Consider the following 24,760-nt stretch of genomic DNA (forward strand, 5'->3'; position numbering starts at 1 on the left):
CTCCGCACTTGAGTTTGACGAAGCATCGATGAATCTTCACATTGAGCTCGACTTCGCGACTTTGAGCATGAAGATGCCATTGAAAAGCCTCCAGACTTGAGCATGAAGATGAAGCATTGATGAAACCTCTGAACTTGAAGATGGAAGAGCATCCGAGTTTGATTTCGAAGAGGAAGCAAAATGCATTCCAAACGTGTCCCTTTTATTTACTGTGCTAGTTCCTTACAAGGGATGAACTTCTTCAATCCGTTATGTTGCCCCCAATATGGATTAACATCTTCAATCTGGAGTGTCATTCTTTAATGGGGATGATCAACATCAATCTTGTAGTATCATATTTCCGTGGTTTTCGTACCTCTTCTGATGGACTAGACTTAAATTTCTTTAAGTTTCTTTCGTACCTTTAAAGAAAGGGATCAAATCATGACGTAGTTCAAGTTTTTTTTTTTTTTTTTTTTTAACTGGACTGAACTTGAAGTTTCTTTCAAGCTGCCTACATACCCTTCTTAATGATAGGGATCAAGTCATAATGTAGTTCAAAAAGAATTTTTTTTTATGCGCGACTGAACTTAAATCTCTTTAAGTTGCCTACATACTCTTTATAATGACAGGGATTAAGTCGTAATGTAGTTCGTACAGTTTTTTTTTTCGCATTTTTTAAGCGTAAAACTTCTTGAGAAACTTGCCGTTGATTGGGCCAATTCTTAGCCCATCTTGATCAACTATCTTGTACACTCCATTTGTATAGACTTCTTTGACGACGTAGGGCCCATCCCATTTAGGTGTAAACTTATTCCCCGTGTGTCTTGTCGTGATAATTTGTCCCCTTACGGCGAGCACTAGATCACCGACTTGAAAGGACCAAGGTTTTACATGCTTATCGAAGGCTTTAGACATTCGCGCCTGGTAACATTCCAAGGCTTGTTAAGCTTCTAATTATTTTTCATCCAGTGCTTCCAACTCTTGGAGCCGCAGTTTGGCATTGTCCTTTATAGTGAGCCCTTCTTGCACCGCCATTCTTAGTGATGGAATTTCTCTTTCCAAAGGAATGACAGCTTCTACCCCATAAACGAGAGAGTACGGGGTGACTCCTGTAGGGGTACGGTGAGTGGTGCGATAAGCCCACAACTCTTCATCGATCTTCTCCTGCCAATCTCTCTTCGACTTGGAAACAATTTTCATCAGTAGGTTGCACAATGTCTTGTTAAATGCCTCAGCCAACCCATTTGCAGCGACGTTATACATGGATGACTTGTACTGCTTGAATTTGAATTTTTCACACAACTTGTCCATCAAACTGTTGGAAAATTGTCTTCCGTTATCCGTCACGATCCGATGGGGAATACCATACCGATGAATGATATGAGTGCGAATAAAATCCACCACGTTTTCTTTCTTAGCTTCCCTTAGCGCGACAGCCTTAGCCCATCTTGAGAAGTAGTCAGTGGCTGCGAGGATGTAGAAGCGCCCTGTTGAAGACTTAGGTGTTATAGGGCTGACCAGAATAAGCCCCCATGCTTCAAAAGGCCAAGAGGCTATAGTCGGATGTAGAGGTTCGGGCGGTTGATGAATGAAATTCGCGTGATATTGATAGGCTTCACATTTTTTTGCATAATCCATTGAGTCTTGGATCATTCCCGGCCAATAGTAACCCATTCTTTTCAGCTGGAATTGTAGCTTTGGTCCAGTTTGATGCGCGCCGCATACGTCTGAGTGTGCTTCCTCCAAAGCCTTCACTGACTATTCTTTACTGAGGCATCGAAGGAAAAGTCCTTCAAAGGATCAACGATATAGGACCCCTTTGTAGTAAATGAAATGTGCGGCTCTCCTGCGAACCTCGATTTTACGATGGGGGTCATCTGGGAGCATTTCATGCTCAAGGTAATTTATGATGGGTTGCCGCCAGTCTTCCTCGTCGGTTAGATAGACTGATATCGCATTCGTTCTGTCTCTTATACACATCTAGATGTGTATAAGAGACAGATATTGACAGGCTTCACATTTCTTTGCATAATCCATTGAGTCCTGGATCATTCCCGGCCAATAGTAACCCATTCTTTTCAGCTGGAATTGTAGCTTTGGTCCAGTTTGATGCGCGCCGCATACGTCTGAGTGTGCTTCCTCCAAAGCCTTCACTGACTATTCTTTACTGAGGCATCGAAGGAAAAGTCCTTCAAAGGATCAACGATATAGGACCCCTTTGTAGTAAATGAAATGCGCGGCCCTCCTGCGAACCTCGATTTTACGACGGGGGTCATCCGGGAGCCTTCCATGCTCAAGGTAATTTATGATGGGCTGCCGCCAGTCTTCCTCGTCGGTTAGGTAGACTGATATCGCATTCGTTTCCCCATATGCCTGTCTCTTATACACATCTAGATGTGTATAAGAGACAGGTCAAAGAACATGACCCACGGCTTTGAGGTTTCTGTGAAGAGAACTTCGTCATCGAGCAAGTCTTCACTTAACTCCCAATCCGATGGAACTGGGTGATCTGCCAGGAAGTCAGCCAATGCTTGCCCTTTAACTACCCTTTTGCGGTACATAAACAATGTCGTACTGTTGAAGCATGATTGCCCACTTGGCTAAAAGTCCCGAGATGATCAGCCTGGACAAGACATACTTGATGGGATTGGCTTTCGCAATTAAGTGGATTATGAAGGCCTACATGTAGTGCCTCGACTTATCTATGGCGAAGAAGAGCGCAAGACACGTCTTCTCTATAGGAGAATAATTGCTCTCAGCTCCATTCAGGGTCCTACTTAAGTAATAGAGAGCGCGTTCTTTTCCCTTTTCTCTTTCTTGTGCCAATAGTACCCCTAGTGATCTCTCTTATGCTGCAATGTACAGTATCAACAGTTTACCCGCTACTGGGGCTTCTAAGATAGAAGGGCTAATTAGGTACCTCTTTATGCTATCGAAAGCATTCTGGCAGGCCTCATCCCATTCGAATTTCTCCCCCTTTCTCATCAGCCTTTGAAAGGGTTGACACCCCCCTGCCAGGTTAGAAATAAATCTCTGGATGTAGGCCATACGTCCCTGCAAACTTCTCAACTCATGTAGATTCCTTGGCCTTGGCATCTTCTGGATTGCATCGATCTTGGATTGGTCTATCTCTATCCCCCGATGTCTCACAACGAAGCCCATAAACTTTCCTGAAGTTACACCGAACACACATTTGAGGGGGTTCATCTTTAACTGGTACTTTCGCAGGCGATCAAACACGATTCTTAGATCTTTCAAATGGTCATGTCGTCGCTTGGTCTTGACCACAAGGTCATCCACATAGCACTCCACGTGTTTGTGCAACATATCATCAAACACCTTCTGTATGGCATGTTGATAAGTAGCGTTGGCGTTATTCAACCCAAAGGGCATTACCTTGTAACAATATATCCCTTATGGGGTTCAAAATGCCATCATTTCCTTATTTGCGAGGGCCATTCGTATCTGGTTATACCCGGAAGATCCATCCATGAAGGATAAGGCCTCATGTCCTGTTGTCGCATCAACCATGATCTCTGTGGATCGGGCAATGGAAAATCGTCTTTCGGGCATGCGCTATTTAGGTCGCGAAAGTCTACGCAAACACGAAGCTGTCCATTCTTTTTTCTAACCGGGACAATGTTGGCTATCCATGTTGGATATTTAACTTAATCTGGGGGATAAGTTCTGGCCGAAAGCATCGTTGAGCCTGCTTAATGGGTCAACACCTCTGTTTGATCACGAGATGATGGACTGCTACTTTTGGATCTAGTCCCAACATCTCTTTGTATTACCAGACGAAAACATCCCTGTATTCAGTGAGCAGACTCATGTACTCATCCTCTTCCTCTTCCGAGAGGGAAGCGCTGATGAAAGTCGGACGCGGTTCTTCTTCAGTGCCCAGATTCACCTCTTTTAGCTCGTCCACTGTGGATTGACCACCATCCTCTAGACCTTGCGGAGCGTCCTCCACTTCCTCTTCGGTCATACCCTCTTTGGATTCTTTGGTGATTGTGATGTGGTGGCACGAAGTTTTGTCTTCCTCCTGCTCTAAATTTCCATTTTGAGGATTGGTGAAAACGATGTCGTGCCTCTTTACTTTGAGCGTGCCCTCACTTGTGTTTAGAGTAACGAAGGTCTTTCTCTTTATGCATGAGGGGACGGTACTACGAATTTCTCCATCACTTCTTGCCTTTCTTGATGGCTTCTGATCCAATGACGCTTCAACATTTTTAAGGTCAATTCGTCGCCAGATGGATGCTCGGGGTATCAACCCCCTTTTTCTTATGGTTATTTCGGGGGCGTCAGCGCAGGCTTTTCCCTTCTCCTTTGTCTTATTAGGGACATATTGGTCGAGGGGATCTTCAACCCTCTCGTGCTTCAGGCGATCAAAAATAGGAGTGCGGGGTTTTCTTCGTTCTCCGTTGGAACTGCGCCTAGTCTCTCGAAGGCTGACGGTCACTCTACCACCAGCGATTGACAGCTGATTTCCTCATTTCCTTCATTTGGCAGAGTTAACCTTCGAAAAACTGAACGTCGAATAACTCTGGTAATAGTATGTGGGCTTTCCCTTTCTGCTTCTGTCATGCTTAACCTCTCGAAGACCAAGGCGCGTGGGGCAGACGGTCTAATACGGTCAAAGGCTAAGGCTCTTTTATCTTTGCCCTCCTTTTCTCCTATATCATCGACTTCTTCTGCAGTGATATGTTGTTGTTGGCCACTTTCCCCTTCGCCTTTCTAATTATGTGGACTGGCTCTGACGACTCATATCTGAGTCCCGCCCTCGGTGTGGGTATAGCATGTCCTTCTTGCGAAATCTTCTTTTGGGTTGGCGAGAGTCGGGGTTGCTCATAAATCTTCAAACTCTTGAACTCAGTGTGAGTTGTAAAGTCATAGCTCGCCTTCACTAACAGCTTGTAAGCCTTGGGATCAAATCCGTCTTTAGTTCACCTCTCGGGCAGCTTTAACCCTGTCACTTCCGCCTCCGGCTTGTGAACTTCCTGCTTTGTTATCGGCATGAGGGGTGTGATGAAACTCTTCTTTAGTATTTCTATGTCTCCGACCTGCAAACCTTTTGAGCATTCCGTAAAAGGTGACTCACCCTTTTTTCGTCTCGACAAAGGGACATAGCGCAGAATCGAAGGTTTTAAGGTTTTTTCACCCCTCACCACGGGTGTTTCTCCAACGCCGAGGGATATTCTACTCTCTTTAGGGTTTGAGATTTGTACCTTGCTACCCGCCCTTTTCTCTGTGTCTATTGGCGACCTTGATTGGGATCCACCTGCTTTCTTTGCCAGCATAGTCTCACCAGAATTCTCACTCTTTAGGTAAAACTTTGCATCTACGAAGTGAGACTCGACCTTAGAAAACGGATTAGAATCCGCTTCAACCTTCTTAATCCCATCTTAGTAAAACTTGAAACACTTATGTAGTGTCGATTTAATCACACCATTCCCATGAATCCAAGGGCGTCCTTATAGCAGCTTGTAAGTGGTCTTTGAGTCTATCACATGAAATAGCGCATCGGCCTTCAGATCGCCAATGAGGAGCTCCAAGCGTATCATGCCTATCGCCCTTTGGCTGCCTTGATTGAAACCCTAAATTACTAATTTGCTGTTTGATAGCTCTTCCATGAGTATGCCCAACTGTTTCATAGTTGTCTTAGGCATTATATTGACAGCGGATCCGTTATCGATGAGGATTCGACCCACTCTCTGTTTTCGAATGTATCTAGAGACGTACAAAGGCCTATTATGCAATTTGGATCCCAATAGCAGATCTTCGTCTGAGAAGCCTATGGATGTGCAACACGAGACATAAGCACATGCTGCGGAGGTCGATGCACCAGAGGCATTGGATTCTAACAGTGCCTCAATGAGGGTCGTCTTAGCTTCTCGTGGGAATGAAAGTAGGTCATCTATGTTGAATGGTGACGAACCCTTTGGTTCTCCTGTCAACTTTAATGGGCCTGGAACGGTATCTTTGTCCTCCTTGATACTGACAGCATGACATGCAGCAACCTCTAGTGTCTTCTCTGAACCCCAATTGCAGAAGGTCTTGGGGAGGAAATCTGCTAACGTAATCTATCGTTTGGGATGAGAAACATCCTCATCTCTCTCGTCAACAGCTTTGGGCCTCCAAGCCTTCTTTCTACCCTTTCTTTTTTATGTCTTGCTCCCTCTCTTGTAGCTTCTATGAGAGTGTAGCTCTTTTTGGGTAGAGTTCAGTCTTCCTTTTTACGGCGCGCCACAAGAATCCAGCCTTCATTATCCTCATCGTCAGCGCGTTCTTCTCGAGGATCTGTAGCTTGGACCTCCTACTGAAACTGCACTACCATAGGTTCGAAGGTCCCAAACTGGACCGAGCTATCCTTTTCTTCATAATATATGATTGGTGTCACCACACTTGAAGCTACTGTCACCGCAGCATGATTCGTTTGGACCATCTCCTTTAGATTCAGCTCTATTTTCCTCTCACGAGCCAATTTGAGGATCAATTCCTTCAGTACGAAACATTTTTCAACTGGGTGGCTAACGACCCTGTGATACTTGCAGTAGTTAGGATCATCCACTTTGTCGGCCTGTTCCGATCGTTTACATTCTGGTAGCTGGATAAGGTGGTTCTCTAATAGTTACTCAAGCATATTCGCAACATCAGAGTCGGGGAACGGGTAGACTTTTTCCTGTCATTCCTTCAAGGTTAGGCGATGTCTTTTGCCTCCTTCGTCTTTCTTTTCTATCTTCTTCTCTTTCCCTTTCGAGGAGAACTTCAACGGGGTCGTATTAACGACCATTGATTCCTTTGTGGCACCTTTCACAATTTTCTCGGTGCCCTTCACTTCCTTCTTGTTTTTCTTCGGTTCGTGGCTTAGGAAGTCCCTCGTTCCTCTATTGGCGATACTTAGCTCCATGTCGTGGGCACGGGTCGCCAATTCTTCAAAGGTATGGGGCTTTATTCCCTGCAGGATGTAGAGGAGTCCCCAGTGCATACCCTGTGTGCACATTTCTACAGCAGATAATTCGGTGAGTCGATCTTTGCAATCCAGACTCAAAGCTCTCCATCGGTTGATATAGTCGACGACTGGCTCCCCTTTCTGTTGTTTGGCGTTTGTCAACTCCATCATGCTGACGGTGCGCCTAGTGCTGTAGAATCAATTCAAGAATTCTCTTTCAAGTTACTCCCAACTATCAATCCTCAGGCTCTAAGTCTGTGTACCAGTCAAAAGCATTTCCTTTGAGGGTTCTGGCGACTGTTTGACTAGTAGATCTCCCCTTGTTCCCACATTCTCACATGTTTCTACGAAATGGGCGATATGTTGCTTTAGGTTGCCCTTTCCATCGAATTGTTGGAACTTTGGGGGTTGGTACCCTGCAGGCATTCTCATATTGTCGATCCTCTAGGGTGTATGGCTTGGAATACATGAAGGAAGTTTAAGCCGACACTCCATATTAAGCTCTTATGGAGGTCATGATCATGTCTTGCAGTTGTTGGACCGATAGAGAGGCCACCGAGTCTGACTATCGCCCTTGATTTTCTTGCAGTACGGTCTTCCCCTTGTCAGTTGCTTTGACCATAGGTGCTTGACTGGATTCAGCAGCCTATCGAGACTGCATTTGTTCTCTCAGGGCAGCGATCTCATGGTCTCGCTCCTCAATGACTTTCATCAGAAAGTTAATCTTCCTTTCCATTTCTGCCGTCACATCTGCCATCATGACAGAGATCACATCTGGCAGTGAATCTCTTTTCGGCTTGCTGGAGGCAAAAATAGAGTTGTCAACAGGGGGTTTTCCTTGATGACAACCCTGCCTTGTGGGGATTCCGTCATTTACCTCAAGATGTTATGGGCAATGAGAGAGCTCTGTTCTTGCTCCTGCATGACTTCTCTTAAGCGGCTGCGAGTGACAGGTCCCATGTATGAGTCATTTATGGAGGAAGCCTTGGATGTCATCTTCTTAGGTGTCATTTGCCTTGTTTGGATGCTGAGAGAGAGATGAGAGGTAGAGATGGTCCCATTGGGCGTGCCAATTTGTTCACACGAGGCTTCCGGAGAAACTTGTTTTGTGGAGTTGAACTTGAGTTGGTGTTGATATTGAAGTTGATTTAATGCGATGTGGTTCGATCTCTAATACTTGATCCTCTGATTCTCTCTCAGTTGGGTGAATGTGCTTGACTTGAAGAAGAAAAACACTGAACGTTCTTGAAGTAGAAGTCTTGGAAGAGTCTTCTTTGTGTCTTCAAGGGTCTTCTATCTTCTAGGAGTGAAGTCTTAGAAGTCTTCTGCTTGTTGATGAACTCTCTGGACTCTCTGAATGTAGAAAATGCTTGTATCTTCAAAGGATTTCAGTCTTCAGAATGTTTGTATCTTCAAAGGACTTCAGTCTTCAGAATGCTTGCATCTTCAAAAGACTTCAGTCTTCAGAATGCTTGTATCTTCAAAGGACTTCAGTCTTCAGGTGTGATCAGCTTCAAGAGTCAAAGAGTCTTCTAGTTATAGAGAATTCCCTATAAGCTCTCTGGAGTATAAAATTGTTGACCCCTCCAAATGAGGAGAGCTTATCTATTTATAGAGTTCACAGGTGGGCTTAGGCTTGGTTGATCCATGGGTCTGGCCTTTGGGTCCAATTAGTTGGACTTGGGTTTGGTTGGTCCATGGGGTTGACCTTTGGGCCCAATTAATCGAATTTAGGCCTGATTTGACATTTGGGTCAAATTCAGCTTATTTTTGGACTTAGTTGGACTTTGACCTAAATAATAATATCAAATTGGGTCAAATTAATCTTATCTGATTCAACGATCATGATAAAACCACGTGGCATCATCGAAATTTGTCTTCAACTTCAATTCAGACATATGTCAACTCCTAATTGAGCCCAAATTTAATGATTTGGAATTTCGTCATTAATTTAGTAAATGACGGGCAACTTGTGATTGGTCTAAAATTTCTCATTCACCAAGAGTAATAAATCAAACTCCAAAAATGTCATTTAATTTTGTCAATTTTTCCAGAAATTAGTGAACCATTGAGAATATATATCTTCTTATGACGGACTGTACAAAATTACAGTTTCGTGAAATACAAGTTTTGGGCGACGAATTTCGTTCTAGAAACAATTTGATGAAGAGAACTTTTTGTGGGGTTGTAAATAAATCATTTTTTGTGAGAATAATTTTTTATTAATGGTTTTTGGATAAATTAATTTTAGGTGGAGAATGTGAATTAATTTGATAGGTTAGAGGTTAAAATTGAGGGTGGGAATTTAATAAGGGTTATAAGAGTAATTATACAACCAACAAATTTGGTGGAAAATTTTTTGTGTGAATAATTTTTTGTTAATGATTTTTGGATAAATTAATTTTAAGTGGAGAATGTGAATTAATTTAATAGGTTAGTGGTAAGGGGTATAAGAGTAATTATACAATCATGCTTACATCATTTTTATCTCTAAGGAGTCAAGAAAACTTTTTCAAAAAATAGGTAAAAAAAAAAAAAAAAAACTTCTAATGGGTCATTTTGCCCAATTTTTCTAAATAAAAGGTAAAGAGGGTAGTTTCGTACAAGTACAAATGTGAGGCCGTTATCTTCCCGCGGACCGCTCTATTGTTGAGACCCTTCTTCCACTGCTCAACAATGGCGTCCATTTCCGCTGCTGGTTCTCTTCTCAAATTTCCCACTCCCTTCTCCGGGAAGAAGATTCTAAACACGGTACGTTCTCCACTCGATGCCCTTCCTCAGTTGTTTTCGGGATTTTCCCTCTTCAACACTCCGGTTCCATGTGCTGCATAAAGCGTTTTGCTATTTTTGATTTAGAGCTGCAGCGGACCTCATCTCGCTCACTTTCCCCACGATTATCAGCCTTCATCTTCCGGTACTTGTTTCATTTCAGACTTCATCGGCACTCTGTTGTTTCTGGGTTCGGGATTGCAATGTTTCACTAATTGGCACTTTTGAGTAATTGTTGTTTACATTTCTTATGTATAGGTGATAGTACTGAGGGATGTTTCAAGCTAGTATTTGACCGAAGGGCTGCGGTTTTCTCATCCTTTGGCCTACTCGCTGGAGCCTTGTTGAAGGTCGCAGATGATGGACTAGCTGTGGCATCTGAGTTTGCTGATAGTAATTTCCTGTACTCTACCACTCGTTCGTTTCTGTTGAGAATTAGACATAATGGGTGTTTGAGTTTTCTGTTAACTGTTCCTTAACCTTGTAGTTTTTTCACTTTGGTTTTAGATATGGCCGTCTGAGGTACAACTGTTCTTTCCACATTTGATGTGGCCTATTTTAACTGAATTAAACCTCCTGCTCCCTCAGGCGAGGCATTAGCTAACTTATGTTCCAAGCCTGGTTTGTATGTATTGTCAAAATTGTTGTCCAATAGCTTGGTGATCCAATTCTAATAATCCCCTGAAATTACCTGCTGTTCTAGGAGAAACTTTTGAGCCTTTTGACCCACACGTACGTAAAACTTTCATCCCACCAAATAGTGCTGCCATTTTTTAATTGCCAACACAACCTTCATCGATTCTTGCTCATAAATGGATTTAACCTTGAGGTAGACCATGATCATTAATAGGCAATAGGTCATTATCTTTGCATTGGTACGATCCTCAACTCATGACCCGAGGCAAGGTATCTGTCTCTATTATGAAAGGCAATTGAATTTTGGAAAAGCCAACACAGTACAGTTTTCATGGTTCTCAGTTGTTAAAACCTAAAAGGCTACTTTCACTTCCTCTTTCCAACCAATATTGTCTCTTTTGAACTAGATTGGTTATTGTTAAAAATAAAAGAGTAGGGAAGAGAATAACAACACAGTTACGTGGAACCCTAGTACAGGGAGAAAAAACACGATATAGAGACTTTTCTTATTATTTTAATCTGATACACTGAATACACAGAGACACACTATATAAATAGACAGTAGGAAACCCTAGGGGTCTACACAATTACATAAACGCCCCTAGGTTAATAACCCTATTTTCAACACTCCCCCTCAAGTTGGAGCATAAATATCGCCAAGGCCCAACTTGCTTACACAATAATCAAAACTTTGTCTCAGTAACCCTTTTGTAAGTACATCAGCAACTTGTTGATTTGAAGGAATATAAGGGATGCATATGTTTCCACTGTCTAACCTCTCCTTAATGAAATGTCTGTCTATCTCTACGTGTTTAGTTCTGTCGTGTTGAACAGGGTTATTTGCAATACTGATGGCAGCTTTATTGTCACAAAACAATTTCATCGGAAGCTCATTATCTTGCTGGAGATCTGATAACACTTTCTTCAACCAAATTTCTTCACAAATCCCTAGACTCATGGCCCTATACTCAACCTCAGCACTACTTCTAACAACAACTCCTTGTTTCTTACTTCTCCAGGTGATTAGATTACCCCAGACAAACATACAATACCCAGACATCGATTTTCTATCAACAAACAAACCCTGCCCAGTCAGAATCAGTGTAGGCTTCAACAGATCGTTTATCGGTCTTTCTGAACATTAGGTCTTTACCAGGAGTTCCTTTCAGATACCGAAGGATACGTTCAACTGCTATCATATGATCCTCACAAGGAGCTTGCATAAACTGACTGACAACACCTACTACATAAGAAATATTTGGTCTTGTGTAAGACAAGTATATCAACTTCCCAACTAATCGCTGATACCTTTCTTTATTAACAAGAACTCTATTATTCTTATCACTGAGCTTTTCATTGTACTCTACTAGTGTTTCAACAGGTTTACACCCTGTCATGCATGTTTCTTTTAGTAAGTCCAAAGTATATTTTCGTTGAGAGACTGATATACCTTCTTTTGAGCGAGCCACTTCCATTCTCAGCAAGTATCTTAGCTTCCCGAGGTCTTTAATTTCAAATTCTCAAGCCATCTCTATTTTGAGCCTCATGATCTCTGCATCATCCCCAGATAAAACAGTGTCATCAACGTAGACAATAAGAACAGCTAACTTCCCTGATGTCGATCTTTTTATAAAAAAAGTGTGATCAGAATGCCCCTGAACATACCCCTGTGCTTTCACAAAAGTTGTGAACCTGTCAAACCAGGCCCTTGGAGACTGTTTCAATCCGTATAACGACTTCCTCAATCTACACACCTTGTTTTTTAATTGACTCTCGAACCCAGGTAGGGGACTCATATAGACTTCCTCTTCAAGTTCCCCATTCAAAAAAGCATTTTTAACATCAAGTTGGTGTAGGGACCAATCTTTATTTACAGCAATTGACAAAAGCACTTGGATAGTGTTAAGTTTAGCCACAGGAGAAAAAGTTTCAGAATAATCTACTCCATAGGTTTGGGTAAAGCCTCTTGCAACGACTCTAGCCTTGTACTGGTCAATCGTCCCATCTGACTTGTATTTTATAGTAAACACCCATTTACATCCAACTGTCTTGTGCCCTTCAGGCAAAGCCACCTATTCCCAAGTTTCATTCTTCTCAAGAGCTCTCATTTCTTCCATAACAGCAGACCGTCATTCTGGTTTTTTCATTGCAACACTTATGTCATTTGGAATCACCTCAGTGTCCAAACTAGTAGTGAATGCTTTGAACTCGGATGCCAAATTACTATACGTCATGTAACTCTGCATAGGGTATTTAGTACACGAACGAATGCCTTTCCTCAGAGCTATAGGAAAATCAAGCAATGCATCACATTCTTTCAACTCTCCAGGCTCCTCACCATGATCGACTTTCTGAGTATCAGAAACTTCAGTAGTATCTCCACATCATCATTAGCAAGAATCATTTCATTTTCTACAGTTTCCTCTTCTGCCACTCTTTCAGTATTACTGCTTCCTTCTCCCTTGTCTTATCTGCATTCATCAATCTCCATACATACATCAACATCATTAATTTCAGGAATATACGTACCTGGATCTGATGGCGGGTCTGACTCATGTACTGGAGCCGGCAGTTCTGGTTTGACAGGTGACACTGCTTCCTTTCTGAGATTCTTCCTATAGTAAGTTTTCCAAGGAACTTGGTTGGTAGGAAGGACCAGACTGTCATGCTCAGAACTAGGTTTAGACAAGGTTTGAATGGAAGCTGACTCTAAGGGAATAACATAAGATGACCAGTTAGTCTCTTCATTCATGTTCTCCCCCTGAAGATGACTAACAGGGAAAAACGGCTGATCCTCAAGGAAGGTGACATCCATGAAGACATAGTACTTACGAGATGGCGGGTGATAGCACTTATATCCACATTGATGGAGTAGATATCCAACAAAGACACACTTCTGAGCACGAGGAGTAAATTTTGTGCAGTTTGGACCATGGGAGTGAACAAAGGCAACACAACCAAAAACCCGAAGAGGAACATCAGAGATTAACCGAGTGGTTGGGAAGGACTCTTTAAACAGTTCTAAAGGAGTATGAAGATTAAGAATACGAGAGGGTATCCGATTAATGAGATGGGCAGCAGTGAGAATTGCATCCCCCCACAGGTATGACGGAAGAGTGGCAGATAACATAAGAGACCAGGCTACTTCAACTAGATGACAATTTTTCCGCTCAGCAACTCCATTTTGTTGCGGATTGTAAGCACACGAGCTCTGGTGGACAATACCCTAGAAACAAGAAAATCCTTCAAGGAGACATTGAAGAATTCTCGCCCATTATCACTTCGTAAAATTCCAATCTTTGTTTTGAACTAAGTTTCAACAGTTGTACAAAATTGTTGGAAAATCGATGACACCTCAGATTTGTCAGTGAGGAGAAAGACCCAAGTAAGGCGGGTGTGATCGTCTATAAATGTGACAAACCACCGTTTTCCAGTGGAAGTGGTAACCGGTGAGGGGCCCCATACATCACTATGAACAAGGGAAAAAGGACTCGAGGGTTTGTAAGGCTGGGACCGGAAAGAAACACGACTTTGCTTGGCACGAATATACACATCACAATTTAAAGAAGAAGTATTAACATTGCGAAATAAATGCGGAAACAAATACTTCATATATTGAAAATTCGGATGTCCTAAATGAAAATGCCTCAACATAAAGTCATTTTTCAGAAATAGAAAAATTTAACGACATAAACCCAGTTTGATGATCATCTCTAGAGGAAGCTTCTTCATAAAGGAAATAGAGTCCCCTATCGTGCCGGGCAATGTCAATCGTCATCTCCAATTTCAGATCCTGAAACAAAACGGAATCAGGTGAGAAAATTGTCTTACACTTCAAATCCCTTGTAATTTTACTGACAGACAACAGATTATAAGTGAGTTTAAGCACATGTAAAGTATCACGCAAAATTAAACCGTCAAATGGAGAGATATGGCCTTTCCCCGCAACAGGGGCAAAAGACCCGTCTGCAATGCAAATACGCTCATTTCCAGCACTTGGGTTATATGACATAAAGAATTCAGAAGAACTCGTAAGATGATCTGTGGCCCCTGAGTCAACAATCCATGGTTTTTTACCATTTATACTAATAAGGCCAAATGAAGGGAAATTATCTGACTATGCAATAGCACTCACCCCAACCATACTTAAGTTGTTCTTACTATCAACGGAAGACTGTTTCTAAGTTTGTTCATCTGTTGAGTCACTTACTAGGGCACGACCGGTATTAGATTTGTCATGAGACTGTCATTGCCTGTTGTTTGGAGGTTTCCCGTGCAATTTCCAACACTTGCGTCCTTTGTGTGTCAAAAGCTTCTTCACAATTTCACACATAAAGTGAGGGGGTTTTTTTATCGCCATCAAGCACTGGGATCGACTTTTTGACAAAGGCAGCTGCATCAGTTGTAAGAATGGATTATTCATGCCCGCACGATCGATCCTCTTCCAGCCATATTATCAAGCAGACTCTCTTGAGTGAAAGGAGTCGGGCACTAGCCCTATATCCGACTAATAACACCATCAAATTTAAGGATTTAATCCAGCTAAGAAAGTACGTACACACCGGTCTGCGTCTTCGATTTTCAAAGTATTGGGCCTGATCTTTGTGCACAGTTCCAGACAATCATCTCGACACAGATCCCATCTCTTGCCAACAACATTGATAGTTTGTTAAAATAAGAAGTAACATCCATGGATCTTTTGTTGTCATTCATAGACCTTTTGTGGAGCGTAAATAGTCGAGAAGCATTCTGTCTTTTTTAGTAACAATCTTGCGCTGCCTCCCAGATATCCTTGGCAGTTGCAACATATAATAGTGGTCTGCCTATTTGAAACATCCATTACTTTCTTCACCAAAACAGAAGTGTAACAGGCGAGTCTTCTCCTTTCCAATTTCGTTCTTGTGGATCGCTCTGGTGGCTGGCTTGGAATCTCCCCTATCAAGTACCCAAATTTGTGACGCCCTTCCAAGGCCATTCGGATTGACTGGGACCAGGAGAAATAATTCTGCCATTTAATTTTTCCCCTACAAGAAATCCTGCATAATTGCCCATCGAACCAAATAAATAAGAAACATTCGGCAAAACAGGAAACGAATTTACGGTCTCTGAATAGACTAGTTGAACCGGTTGGGGATTTGGCGCCAAACATTGTATCCAACATCCTGATAATATTGTTTTGCTGTGCAGATAGGCCAAACAAGTTGTCTCACATCGTCTGGGTAATGGGTCGAACCACAAGCGGCTGGAAACGGGGCTGCTACTGTCGGCTGAAAAGACATAACCGGCTGGAAGGCAGTCGCCGACTGGAAGGAGTTCGCCGGTGACTGTGAAGAACCCATCCGACCGAACGATTCAAGATGATCACCGACTGGAGTGCTCGTCGTTAGGTAATGAATCGCCGGCTGATTAATCGCGTTCATCGCTAGCTGGATAGCTCTACGGTGGTCGAAGCCTCTTGACGCAGAAGCAGAACAGTTGCGTTCGCGTTTGCGTTTGGTGCGACCCCTTGGAGGTCGATCTGACCTGATGCATACCGGTAGACCGGCGCGACCCCGACTGGTGCAGACGTTTATGACGGCGCGGCGGACTCCGACAGTGCGGAAGGTAGCACCCTGCAACCTGGAACGACCGGATCTATCTGTCAGCGATCTGTCTGTCCGTCGATCGGAGTTTCTGTCTGGTGCGGCGGCTCCCATGGATAGTGGCTCTTTGTTGACTGCTGTTGGATGGCCGAAAGTAACTCCGGTAAGGCTGCTTGAAAACACTCTTTTACGGCTACTCGAATAGTCGTCTTCATGTCAAAAACCGAAGTTCCATCAGCAGAAGATGACTGTGCTTGATTCTCTTCCATAACGGCTAGGATTTCGTCGCCTAGCTCTGATACCATGTTAAAAATAAAAGAGTAGGGAAGAGAATAACAACACAGTTATGTGGAAACCCTAATATAGGGAGAAAAACCACGATATTGAGACTTTTCTTATTATTTTAATCTAATATACTGAATACATAGGGACACACTGTATAAATAGACAGTAGGAAGCCCTAGGGGTCTACACAATTACATAAATGCCCCTAGGTTAATAACCCTATTTTCAACAGTTATAAAGTAATGCCAGTAGTATGGTCAAACCAAGGAAATTCCAAAGCCAATATAGCTGCCACTTTCAAAGTATCCATAGCCACTCCTGTCCTGTAACTACATGCCGCAGGTGCTCAAGTTTTTGGCACCTAAATGGACATTTCTTCCTGTTAGATGCTAACTATTCCTGACTCATAACTATTATATTACCTCAGTAAGATTTTTGGACACAACCCTCCACTCTAGCTCTAAAAATCAAGATGTCATCATCGAAAATGAGAATAAGCTTTGTCGGCAAAGGTACTGAAAGGTGGTGGCAAGAGCATCTGTCAGACTGAATAGCTTGACGATGTACTCATGCACAGCACCAACATCACCCCTTGGTACATACCCCTAACCCCTTCCTTTAACTAAAAGCCCCGGGTCCCCATGATCACTCCATAATCGATGGTTTATGCAGTTGGTACTTGAAACTTCACTACTTTTCAGATATGAATTTGCAAAGTGCCCCACTCATTGGTCCCAGCAACTCCTTCAACTTTGAACTTTACGATGCACACAGAGCCGAATCCACCTAAGTTTAGAGCCTGGTTATTCTTACGTGTGTGTGTGTTAGTTGTTACTAATATTTGCGTAATTGGTTGTTTTCAAAGAAAAATCTGATGATGCTATCTATTAGACTGTTATTTAGTGAGAACAAAACCTTCACTTTGAAGAACTAAGACTGAGTTAGGGAAAATTTTGTAAGACAAAACAGGGCACAATATGTATTGAAGAATGTGTTCAAACTTGTTGAGTGTTGGGAGTATAGGAAGATTTCTGTCAGATATATTCTTTTTATTTACAACGTTTTGTTATTTTCTACGTCTCTTTTCATTAATGCAAACTTGGTTCTCCATTTCTATTATTAAAAAAAATAATAACAATAATATCTTTAGAATACTTAGGAATAGGATAGCTATCTTTTCATGAGACAGAAATGTGTAGGTACTTTACCCTGGAATCATTATTGATATTATGTATCTTTTGGTGGTCACGTCTTTGTCTCAATCTCTTTTGGTATATTTGATAAAATTATGTAAATTTTTGTTAACAAAATTTGAGGCACCTGGATTTGTTAACAGTTGGCATATTTGAACACATACAGTGCCAGCTCTTAGGGGGAAGGATTATGGCAAGACTAAAATGAAATATCCGGACTATACTGAGACAGAATCAGGTCTTCAATATAAGGTCACCCATTATGAATTTATAGTAAAATACTCTATTTTTGTGTTCATGCTCTCACAAGTCTTATTTGTTTTAATTTTACTTGACAAGGCTGCAGGATCTGAGAAAGGGGGAAGGCCCTTCACCAAAAGTGGGAGATACCGTTGTGGTAAGATAATGCAGTTTATGAATAACAAAATACTCTGGGAAGAAATTATTTCTCAAATATGTCAAGTTGTATGGCTTTCATTACATGTTCGACACTTAATAGAGTTATTCTTCAATATCATATCTTTTATTTAGGAATAAATAATTCTCACAAACATAAAATTGAGATGTTATTTCTGATATTTTACATTTTGAGTGGGAGTTTCCAATAGAGGGTTGACCACGAAGCACAGCCAAACTGAAAATTGATGTTGCCTGCATCTTTTCAAGGTCTACGTGTTTATTTTAGGTTGATTGGGATGGCTATACAATTGGTTATTATGGCCGCATATTTGAAGCCAGAAATAAGACAAAGGGTGGTTCTTTCGAGGTAGGCAATGCTTTGGCTTCTCAGATTTGGAGTTAAAGGATGTTCTCAAGCATTCAATTGAATCTTAATATATTATTGCCCAGGGGGATGACAAGGACTTCTTCAAATTTAGGCTAGGATCTCAAGAGGTGAGATTTGTTATCATTTGGAAATATGCATCTTTCTTTACTTAATTGTGATGATTCGAAAACTTACTGTACTGTTTCTATGACTTATGTTCTATTTGTTGGTATGCTAAATTGAGCTGTAGCTATTGTCTTTTTCATGAGAAGTCTAATTGATGTTTTTTTATTCAATATGTCAAAACTTTTGGCTGCTGTTGTTTAATTGCATGGTGCTATCATTGGTCATACCAATTTTTGGAACAGGTTTTGATAAAATCTTAGTGACTTATTTGTTTGGAAATCTAAGCTTCCTTCGTTGTTCCTCTATGTCAGGTGATACAAGCATTTGAGGAAGCTGTTGCGGGCATGACTTTGGGTGGTATTAGAAGGTGCTGTTTTTTCTTTTATTAACGTTGGACTTGTCTTTCCAGTGTGATAGCTCAACTGACACATTTTAAAATAAATTTAATATTGGTTATACTTCATCGCTTATCAATTGGTAAAATGCTTGATGTAGTTTTTCTGAGATAAGATTCTTTGGCCTCTGACATTGTTGAACAAGCTATATACAATTTGATCCTAAGCAAGCTGTTAATAAATTTAAAAGAAGTGAACTATACTTATACATAAATGCCAAATGCATGTGCTTTTTTTTTCTTTTGAACATGCGCGATTTATGTTAGCTATATGGTATCCGAGCAGGATAATAGTACCACCAGAATTGGGGTATCCTGAGAATGACTTTAATAAAAGGGGTCCAAGACCAACGACATTCTCGGTAACATTTCTTTTTTCCTTACTAAACCTATATACATTTGCATGACACTTCGGTAGGTTCTTTTCATTATTGATTACTACACTTTCAGGGCCAACGAGCATTGGATTTTGTGTTGAGGAACCAAGGATTGATAGACAAGACTCTTTTGTTTGACATTGAGCTTCTGAAAATCATTCCAAACTCATCAGTTTAACTGTTTAAGGTTGATTGACATGTCGCAAAATTCTGCTTGGCAAACATGAAGGTTTGGTTTTGGTTCTTTTGTGTATATACATATCACGTTTTGATTGACACGTTATATAGCTTTCTCATTTACCATTGGTTCCTTACATTTTACAGGGGTTTCATAGGCAACAAAAAATTGGTGACGAGAAGCTGTGAGATTCTTTGCGTGTGGGTATTACTAGTTTATTGCCCTTAAAAATGTATAGAGGAATCACGTGCACTTGGGTCTGTATTATAACAATTTTCTATTTACTCCACTTTTCTGATATGATCTTGGTCCCACACATTTTTGAAGGGAATAAAATGGAGGAGGATAGAAAAGACAGGTACTTTTGCAATGGAGTATGATCTTGTTCTGTCCATCAAACTAGTTCTGATTCTTCTGAATGGCAATGTAAAGCTCATAGGTTTTGAATGGCGATGAAAATTAAACTTTACAGAGTTACTGAAGTCCTGAAAGTGTGAATTGATTGAATTATGTTTTCTCTGAGCTGAGCATGCAAGACACGTGTATTTTTGGCTTAGGCTGTGAGAAACGTAGAGGTTCTAATAAACTTAGAATGCAGAAACACCCATTTTAAATTGTTCAAACAATAACAAAACTTGATATTACAAACTAACATAAATTAGATTTAACACTGAACGGGAAGTGAGGACAAACTTGATGATGAAAACCTCATAGAAGCACAGGGGAAACAAACCATCCCAGCAATAATTAGATACTGTTAAGCTTACAAAGACAAACTTTCTTCCCATTAACTAACTGAAAGCTTCCTCCTCTTGTACCTTACCATAACTTTCCCTTTGACACCCACAACCATGGCATTCCAATCAATTTCAGGAAAAGGAGATATTAGTTCCAGTTCAAAATTTCTTAGCAAATGACTCCATATTGCTTTTATCTGTAGATAAGCGAAGGGTTCGCCAAGGCACCCATGTCTGCCACCTCCGAATGAGATGTAGGAGAATGGTCCAGCCGCCTTGTCTTCATCTCTCCCAGGAGCAAACCTGTCTGGATCATACCTGTTTGGATCCTTATAGACATGAGAAAGTCGATTAGCGAAAGCTGGAGATGTGGCAATTATATGACCCTTTGGAATATCATATTCTTTCCCCTCTCTAGTTGTAACAGTAAAATCACTATGTGAACTGCGCATCAACATAATCAGTGGAGGGTGAAGTCTGAGAGCTTCTTTAATGCACCTATAGAGATTGTCCATTTCAGACAAGATATCATGATCAATCTTGTCGCCATGTTTTCCCATCAGCCTTTGCTGCTCCTCTAGAACAGCAGCCATGTACTCTTTGTGGCGTAGGAGATAAGCCCCAGTCCAAGTAGAGGTAATAGAACTAGTATGTTGACCTGCAAAAAGAGCAGCTATGAGCAAACCAGTGACCTCAGAATCTGTTGTTGACCGACCATCTTTGTACTTTGAGTCAATAAAACATTGCAACATATCATTCTCTGAACTTCCATTGCATTTTCTGGAAGCTATGATTTTTGCAAAGATATCTGCAAGCTTGCTGCGGGCTTGATCACGGCGACGATGAGCCGGGATAGGAAGGTAGGGGAACATCACACTGATTGGGAGCATTCCATTGTCAAGGTCATGAAACAAAGCAGAAACATCCGCAAATAGCTTATCACGAACCTCACTTCCCAGGAGACATCTACTAGCAGTTAAGATAATAAGATGTTCCAACTCATACTTGAGATCCACCTCCCCACTGTCACCCCACTTAGAGAAGAAGTCCTGTTCAAATACCGCCACCACATCCCAAGGTTACACACTAAGAAGTACAGATACGGATGCCGCGATGCACCAATTTTTAAAAATCTAAGACCCAACACAGTTTATTAAAATATATATTTTTGTATCAAAGAAAAAATCAAAGTAAATGGATTGATGCACCTTTGATGTCTTTCATACTCAAAATTTATTATGATGGTCATATATATGTCTTTTTAGTCTACTCAATAACAAATATTCTATGCACGTTTAACACATTTGTTGCACTAACAAGTATCCGATACGTGTCCAATAAGTATTGAAAATGTATCGGACACGAATATGCTAGTCGAATTAAAGTGTCCGTACTTATTAGGTTACCCAGACTCTAAAGAATAATGTAAAACGAAGAGAATGGAAATCAAAGATTTGGACACAATCACCAGGAACTAGATGTTTTAAGAGATGAAGGGAAGTTCAAGGAGACAAAAGTTCTACTCATTAGCAAGGATGGTGAGGTGAGCTATATTTTTCCTTCTTTTTTTTTTTTTTTTTTTCCTTTTAAGTTAACAAGACAGAGCATATGTTCTTACAGAATCCTAACATTTACAATCCTTATCTGAAGCTGCATTAAATAAATATATTCCTTTCACTTTGATTCTTAATTTCTTATCAATTTAGATCTATGATACTGACCTCTGCTTCTCTAACCATCTGATCTACATATCCTTTCAGCTTAGTGACTCTGAGAGCCTCAGTGAAGAACCTGAACTGCTCTTGACGAATGGAGTAATCCACATCGAACACAACGCCAGGGCCAAAAGTTGGGACATTAAACTGGTAAACTTCCTGCTGGCTAAGATCAGACTCAGATGCCTTGAAGAAATGTGCAGAAACCTCAGGACCAATCAAGAAGGTAATCTTTTTATGCAATAAATTCAATGTAAAAACACTCCCAAGCTTAGGGTATTCCTTCCTTAGCATCATAATCGGACCCTTAAGAAAACGAAGCAATCCCCCAATAAAGGGGAAACCCTTCACAGTGGGAGGAGGCCGTTTGTTAGATCTGGAATTTAGAACAACAGAAATGAGCTTTGCGAGGAATAAAGTGGCTAGGATAAGAAGACCCACATTGAAGAATTTGTTATCTGGGTCCATCGCATACAAGCTGCGAAAGATCTCTCCCAGAAACGGGATTGAGATTTAAAGAAGAAATAGAGAGAGAATTGAAAGGAAATGGGGGAGTAATTGGGGTCTTAGGGGACCTGAATTGTGAGATTAGGAAGGCATTTGAAGAGGAAGAAGAAGACAGAAACAGACAGCTGGGGAGAGAGAGTGAAGGAGATTTTAATTAAAGTGTTTGAAGATTAGAGAGGATGCCATAAGGGGGGAGTTGGGGGTTTATGCTTTGGCTTTCAAATGGGTAAAACAGTGGGTCTAATGGTTTTCTCACTTTTTTTTTTTTTAATACTTTTTTGGTCATTAAATTTTGGATCTAGTATCCATTTGATCTCTAGATTTTAAAATGATAAACATTGACCACATTTTGTAACTATTTCCTTATTTATTTTCGGTTATTGAAAAGTAAGTATATTTTTTTTCTCATTTTTACAATTATTTGTATCTTTATAAATGTTAATTTTTAACTAAATTCCAAAAATAAAAACAAGTTTTAGTTATTTTTTTTAGTTTTCAAAATTTGGCTTGGTTTTTTAAACTCTTGATAAAAAATAAATAACAAATAAATAAACTTGGAAGTGAAAATATTGTCTATAAATTTAATTTTCTAAATAAAAATCAAAAAAGAAATTGTTGCAAAACGAGATCTAAATTATTAAGTTTTGAATTTGGTTTCAATTTAGTTTCTAGGTGTCAAAATGTTGTTATTATTGACTTTTTACTAAATACTTAATTTTCATCTTTAGTGTCAATATTTGTTTATTAATTCTGATAAATCGAGATTAAAAGTGTAAAATCTAAATGTTAAGGGATTTTTTTTTTTTCAATGCTTTCATCCTTTATAGATATCTTGTTTGATTTTTAACTCTAATGGTGCAAAATTTAAAAATAAAAAATAAAAAACACATATACAAAATATAGCCATGAGCTCCACTTGGGAGTTTTTTTAGGTTTAAATACTACTCTAAGTACTATTTTTGGCTTTTGGTTTTTACATTTTGAAAATATTTGTTTTAGTTCTTATATTTTTAATTTTTGTTTATTTTGTTTTAATACTTTCAAAATGTTTAGTTTAGTCTATGTACTCTTAAAAAATGACTATTTTAATTTCTATTAAAAATGTTAACATAAATTTTATACATAATGGGAATCTTTTTAATATAAATTTATGGCTACAAATATAGTGCATAAAGTGTAATGCTATAATTTTAATAAAAAAATTAAATGTAAATCAAAATTAAGATACCAAAATAGTCATTTATTGAAAATATTAATTGGTTCACATATAGAAATGGAAGATTATGTTTAACCTTACTTTTAAGGGGTTTTTGGTTGAAGGTTTTTTTTGCACAAAAATTGATACAAATCTCCAAAACTCATGTTTGTTTCACAATTTTTAACATTTTTATCTGTGTAGATTTTTCTCTTTTCTCACCTCTATCTTTTTTATATATGATTTTATTTCGAAAATAATTAATTAATTAACTAATATTAATTAAAAAAATTTAATATAAATATTTGAATAAATCAACTGTAATTTTTTTAAAAAAATATTTACTTAACTTATTTTGATAATAAAATTTATTAAATGATTTGAATCACTTTTTTTTGCATAAATTATTAATTGATTAGATAACAATATCTTAAATATATTTGACTAATAGACTAGAATTAATTAACTTTTATTGTGTAACTTTTATTACTTCATTCATTATTAAAGTATCATATTTTATAAAAAATATATATATATTATTATTAACCTATCATATTTTTATCTCATTTTTCACCTTTTATATAATATATGTTTATTAAAAATATATTTTTTATATTATTTAATTAAAATTAAAATTATTAATGTTGAATTTAATTAATTAGAAAATGATTAATTATTAGATTATATTTAATATGATGTTCATTAAATACATTGATTAGTTAATTTTAATTATAAATTACTCCATTTTCAAACATTTATAATTGAAAATATTATTTATTCTTGATTAAGTAGTTTTTATCAATGTATTGAATGGTATTTATTTATTACAATTATATAAGATTTTTATGTTTAATTTCATAAATTAAAAGTAAACTTAATTTTTGTGTATAAAATTCCTATAGCATTTTTCATACACAATCAATCACACTCATCTTTGGTTCCCAAACGTTCTATTACCAGGCCTCTTTTATCTCTGGCATCTATGAAATTCTAAACCAAAATGTCTATAATGGTTAAGAGGAAATGACCATATTGAATATTTTCTTTTTCAATTTCTAAAATATTAGGTCAAAAGAATAAATGGATAAAATACATTATTGTCCTTGAATTTAAAGATATTTACTATTTGGTTCTTTAAGTCAAATAAAAGTATGGTTGTAACCTCTAAGAAATGGTTCCACAAGTTTTTGAAATATATTTTATTTTTGTGTGCTTGGGGTTCACTAAAGGAGAGGAAAGAAAAAAGGAGAAAGAAGAGGGTATGTGAAATAAGCCCACTTAAGGTATGGATAAATGAGACAATCAATTATCATATCAAAGTAAGTTTAACTCAAGTGGCATGTAACCGAGATTCAAATTTCTCCGC

At 39.3% G+C, this 24,760-nt stretch overlaps 2 protein-coding genes across 2 annotated transcripts; one reads left to right on the forward strand and one right to left on the reverse strand.

Moving 5' to 3' along the window:
* The first annotated feature begins 9,527 nt into the window (after window positions 1-9,527).
* LOC120073783 (peptidyl-prolyl cis-trans isomerase FKBP19, chloroplastic) lies at window positions 9,528-19,634 on the forward strand. The gene is made up of 11 exons (XM_039026624.1): window positions 9,528-9,685; window positions 9,791-9,848; window positions 9,962-10,096; window positions 17,566-17,651; window positions 17,746-17,796; window positions 18,085-18,165; window positions 18,249-18,293; window positions 18,603-18,658; window positions 18,972-19,047; window positions 19,136-19,291; window positions 19,387-19,634. Exons 1-10 carry the CDS (start codon window positions 9,611-9,613, stop codon window positions 19,238-19,240), a joined length of 768 nt encoding a protein of 255 aa, XP_038882552.1. The 5' UTR covers window positions 9,528-9,610; the 3' UTR covers window positions 19,241-19,291; window positions 19,387-19,634.
* A 165-nt stretch (window positions 19,635-19,799) lies between these two features.
* On the reverse strand, window positions 19,800-22,389 carry LOC120073775 (sterol 14-demethylase). The gene is made up of 2 exons (XM_039026614.1): window positions 21,699-22,389; window positions 19,800-21,026 (listed from the first exon to the last, which is right to left on the reverse strand). Exons 1-2 carry the CDS (start codon window positions 22,158-22,160, stop codon window positions 20,028-20,030), a joined length of 1,461 nt encoding a protein of 486 aa, XP_038882542.1. The 5' UTR covers window positions 22,161-22,389; the 3' UTR covers window positions 19,800-20,027.
* Between the last annotated feature and the right edge of the window lie 2,371 nt (window positions 22,390-24,760).

Source organism: Benincasa hispida, chromosome 1, assembly GCF_009727055.1.
Source record: "Benincasa hispida cultivar B227 chromosome 1, ASM972705v1, whole genome shotgun sequence".
In the NCBI taxonomy this organism is placed as follows: Eukaryota; Viridiplantae; Streptophyta; class Magnoliopsida; order Cucurbitales; family Cucurbitaceae; genus Benincasa; species Benincasa hispida.

Excerpts from the sequence above, each read along its gene's own strand:
- LOC120073783 (XM_039026624.1), top strand. The coding sequence starts at position 9,611 with ATGGCGTCCATTTCCGCTGCTGGTTCTCTTCTCAAATTTCCCACTCCC. Across the intron at positions 17,652-17,745 it reads AATCAGGTCTTCAATATAAG|GATCTGAGAAAGGGGGAAGG; the intron begins GTCACCCATTAT and ends ACAAGGCTGCAG. Across the intron at positions 18,659-18,971 it reads ACTTTGGGTGGTATTAGAAG|GATAATAGTACCACCAGAAT; the intron begins GTGCTGTTTTTT and ends GTATCCGAGCAG.
- LOC120073775 (XM_039026614.1), bottom strand. The coding sequence starts at position 22,160 with ATGGACCCAGATAACAAATTCTTCAATGTGGGTCTTCTTATCCTAGCC. Across the intron at positions 21,027-21,698 it reads AGATGGTTAGAGAAGCAGAG|GACTTCTTCTCTAAGTGGGG; the intron begins GTCAGTATCATA and ends GTATTTGAACAG.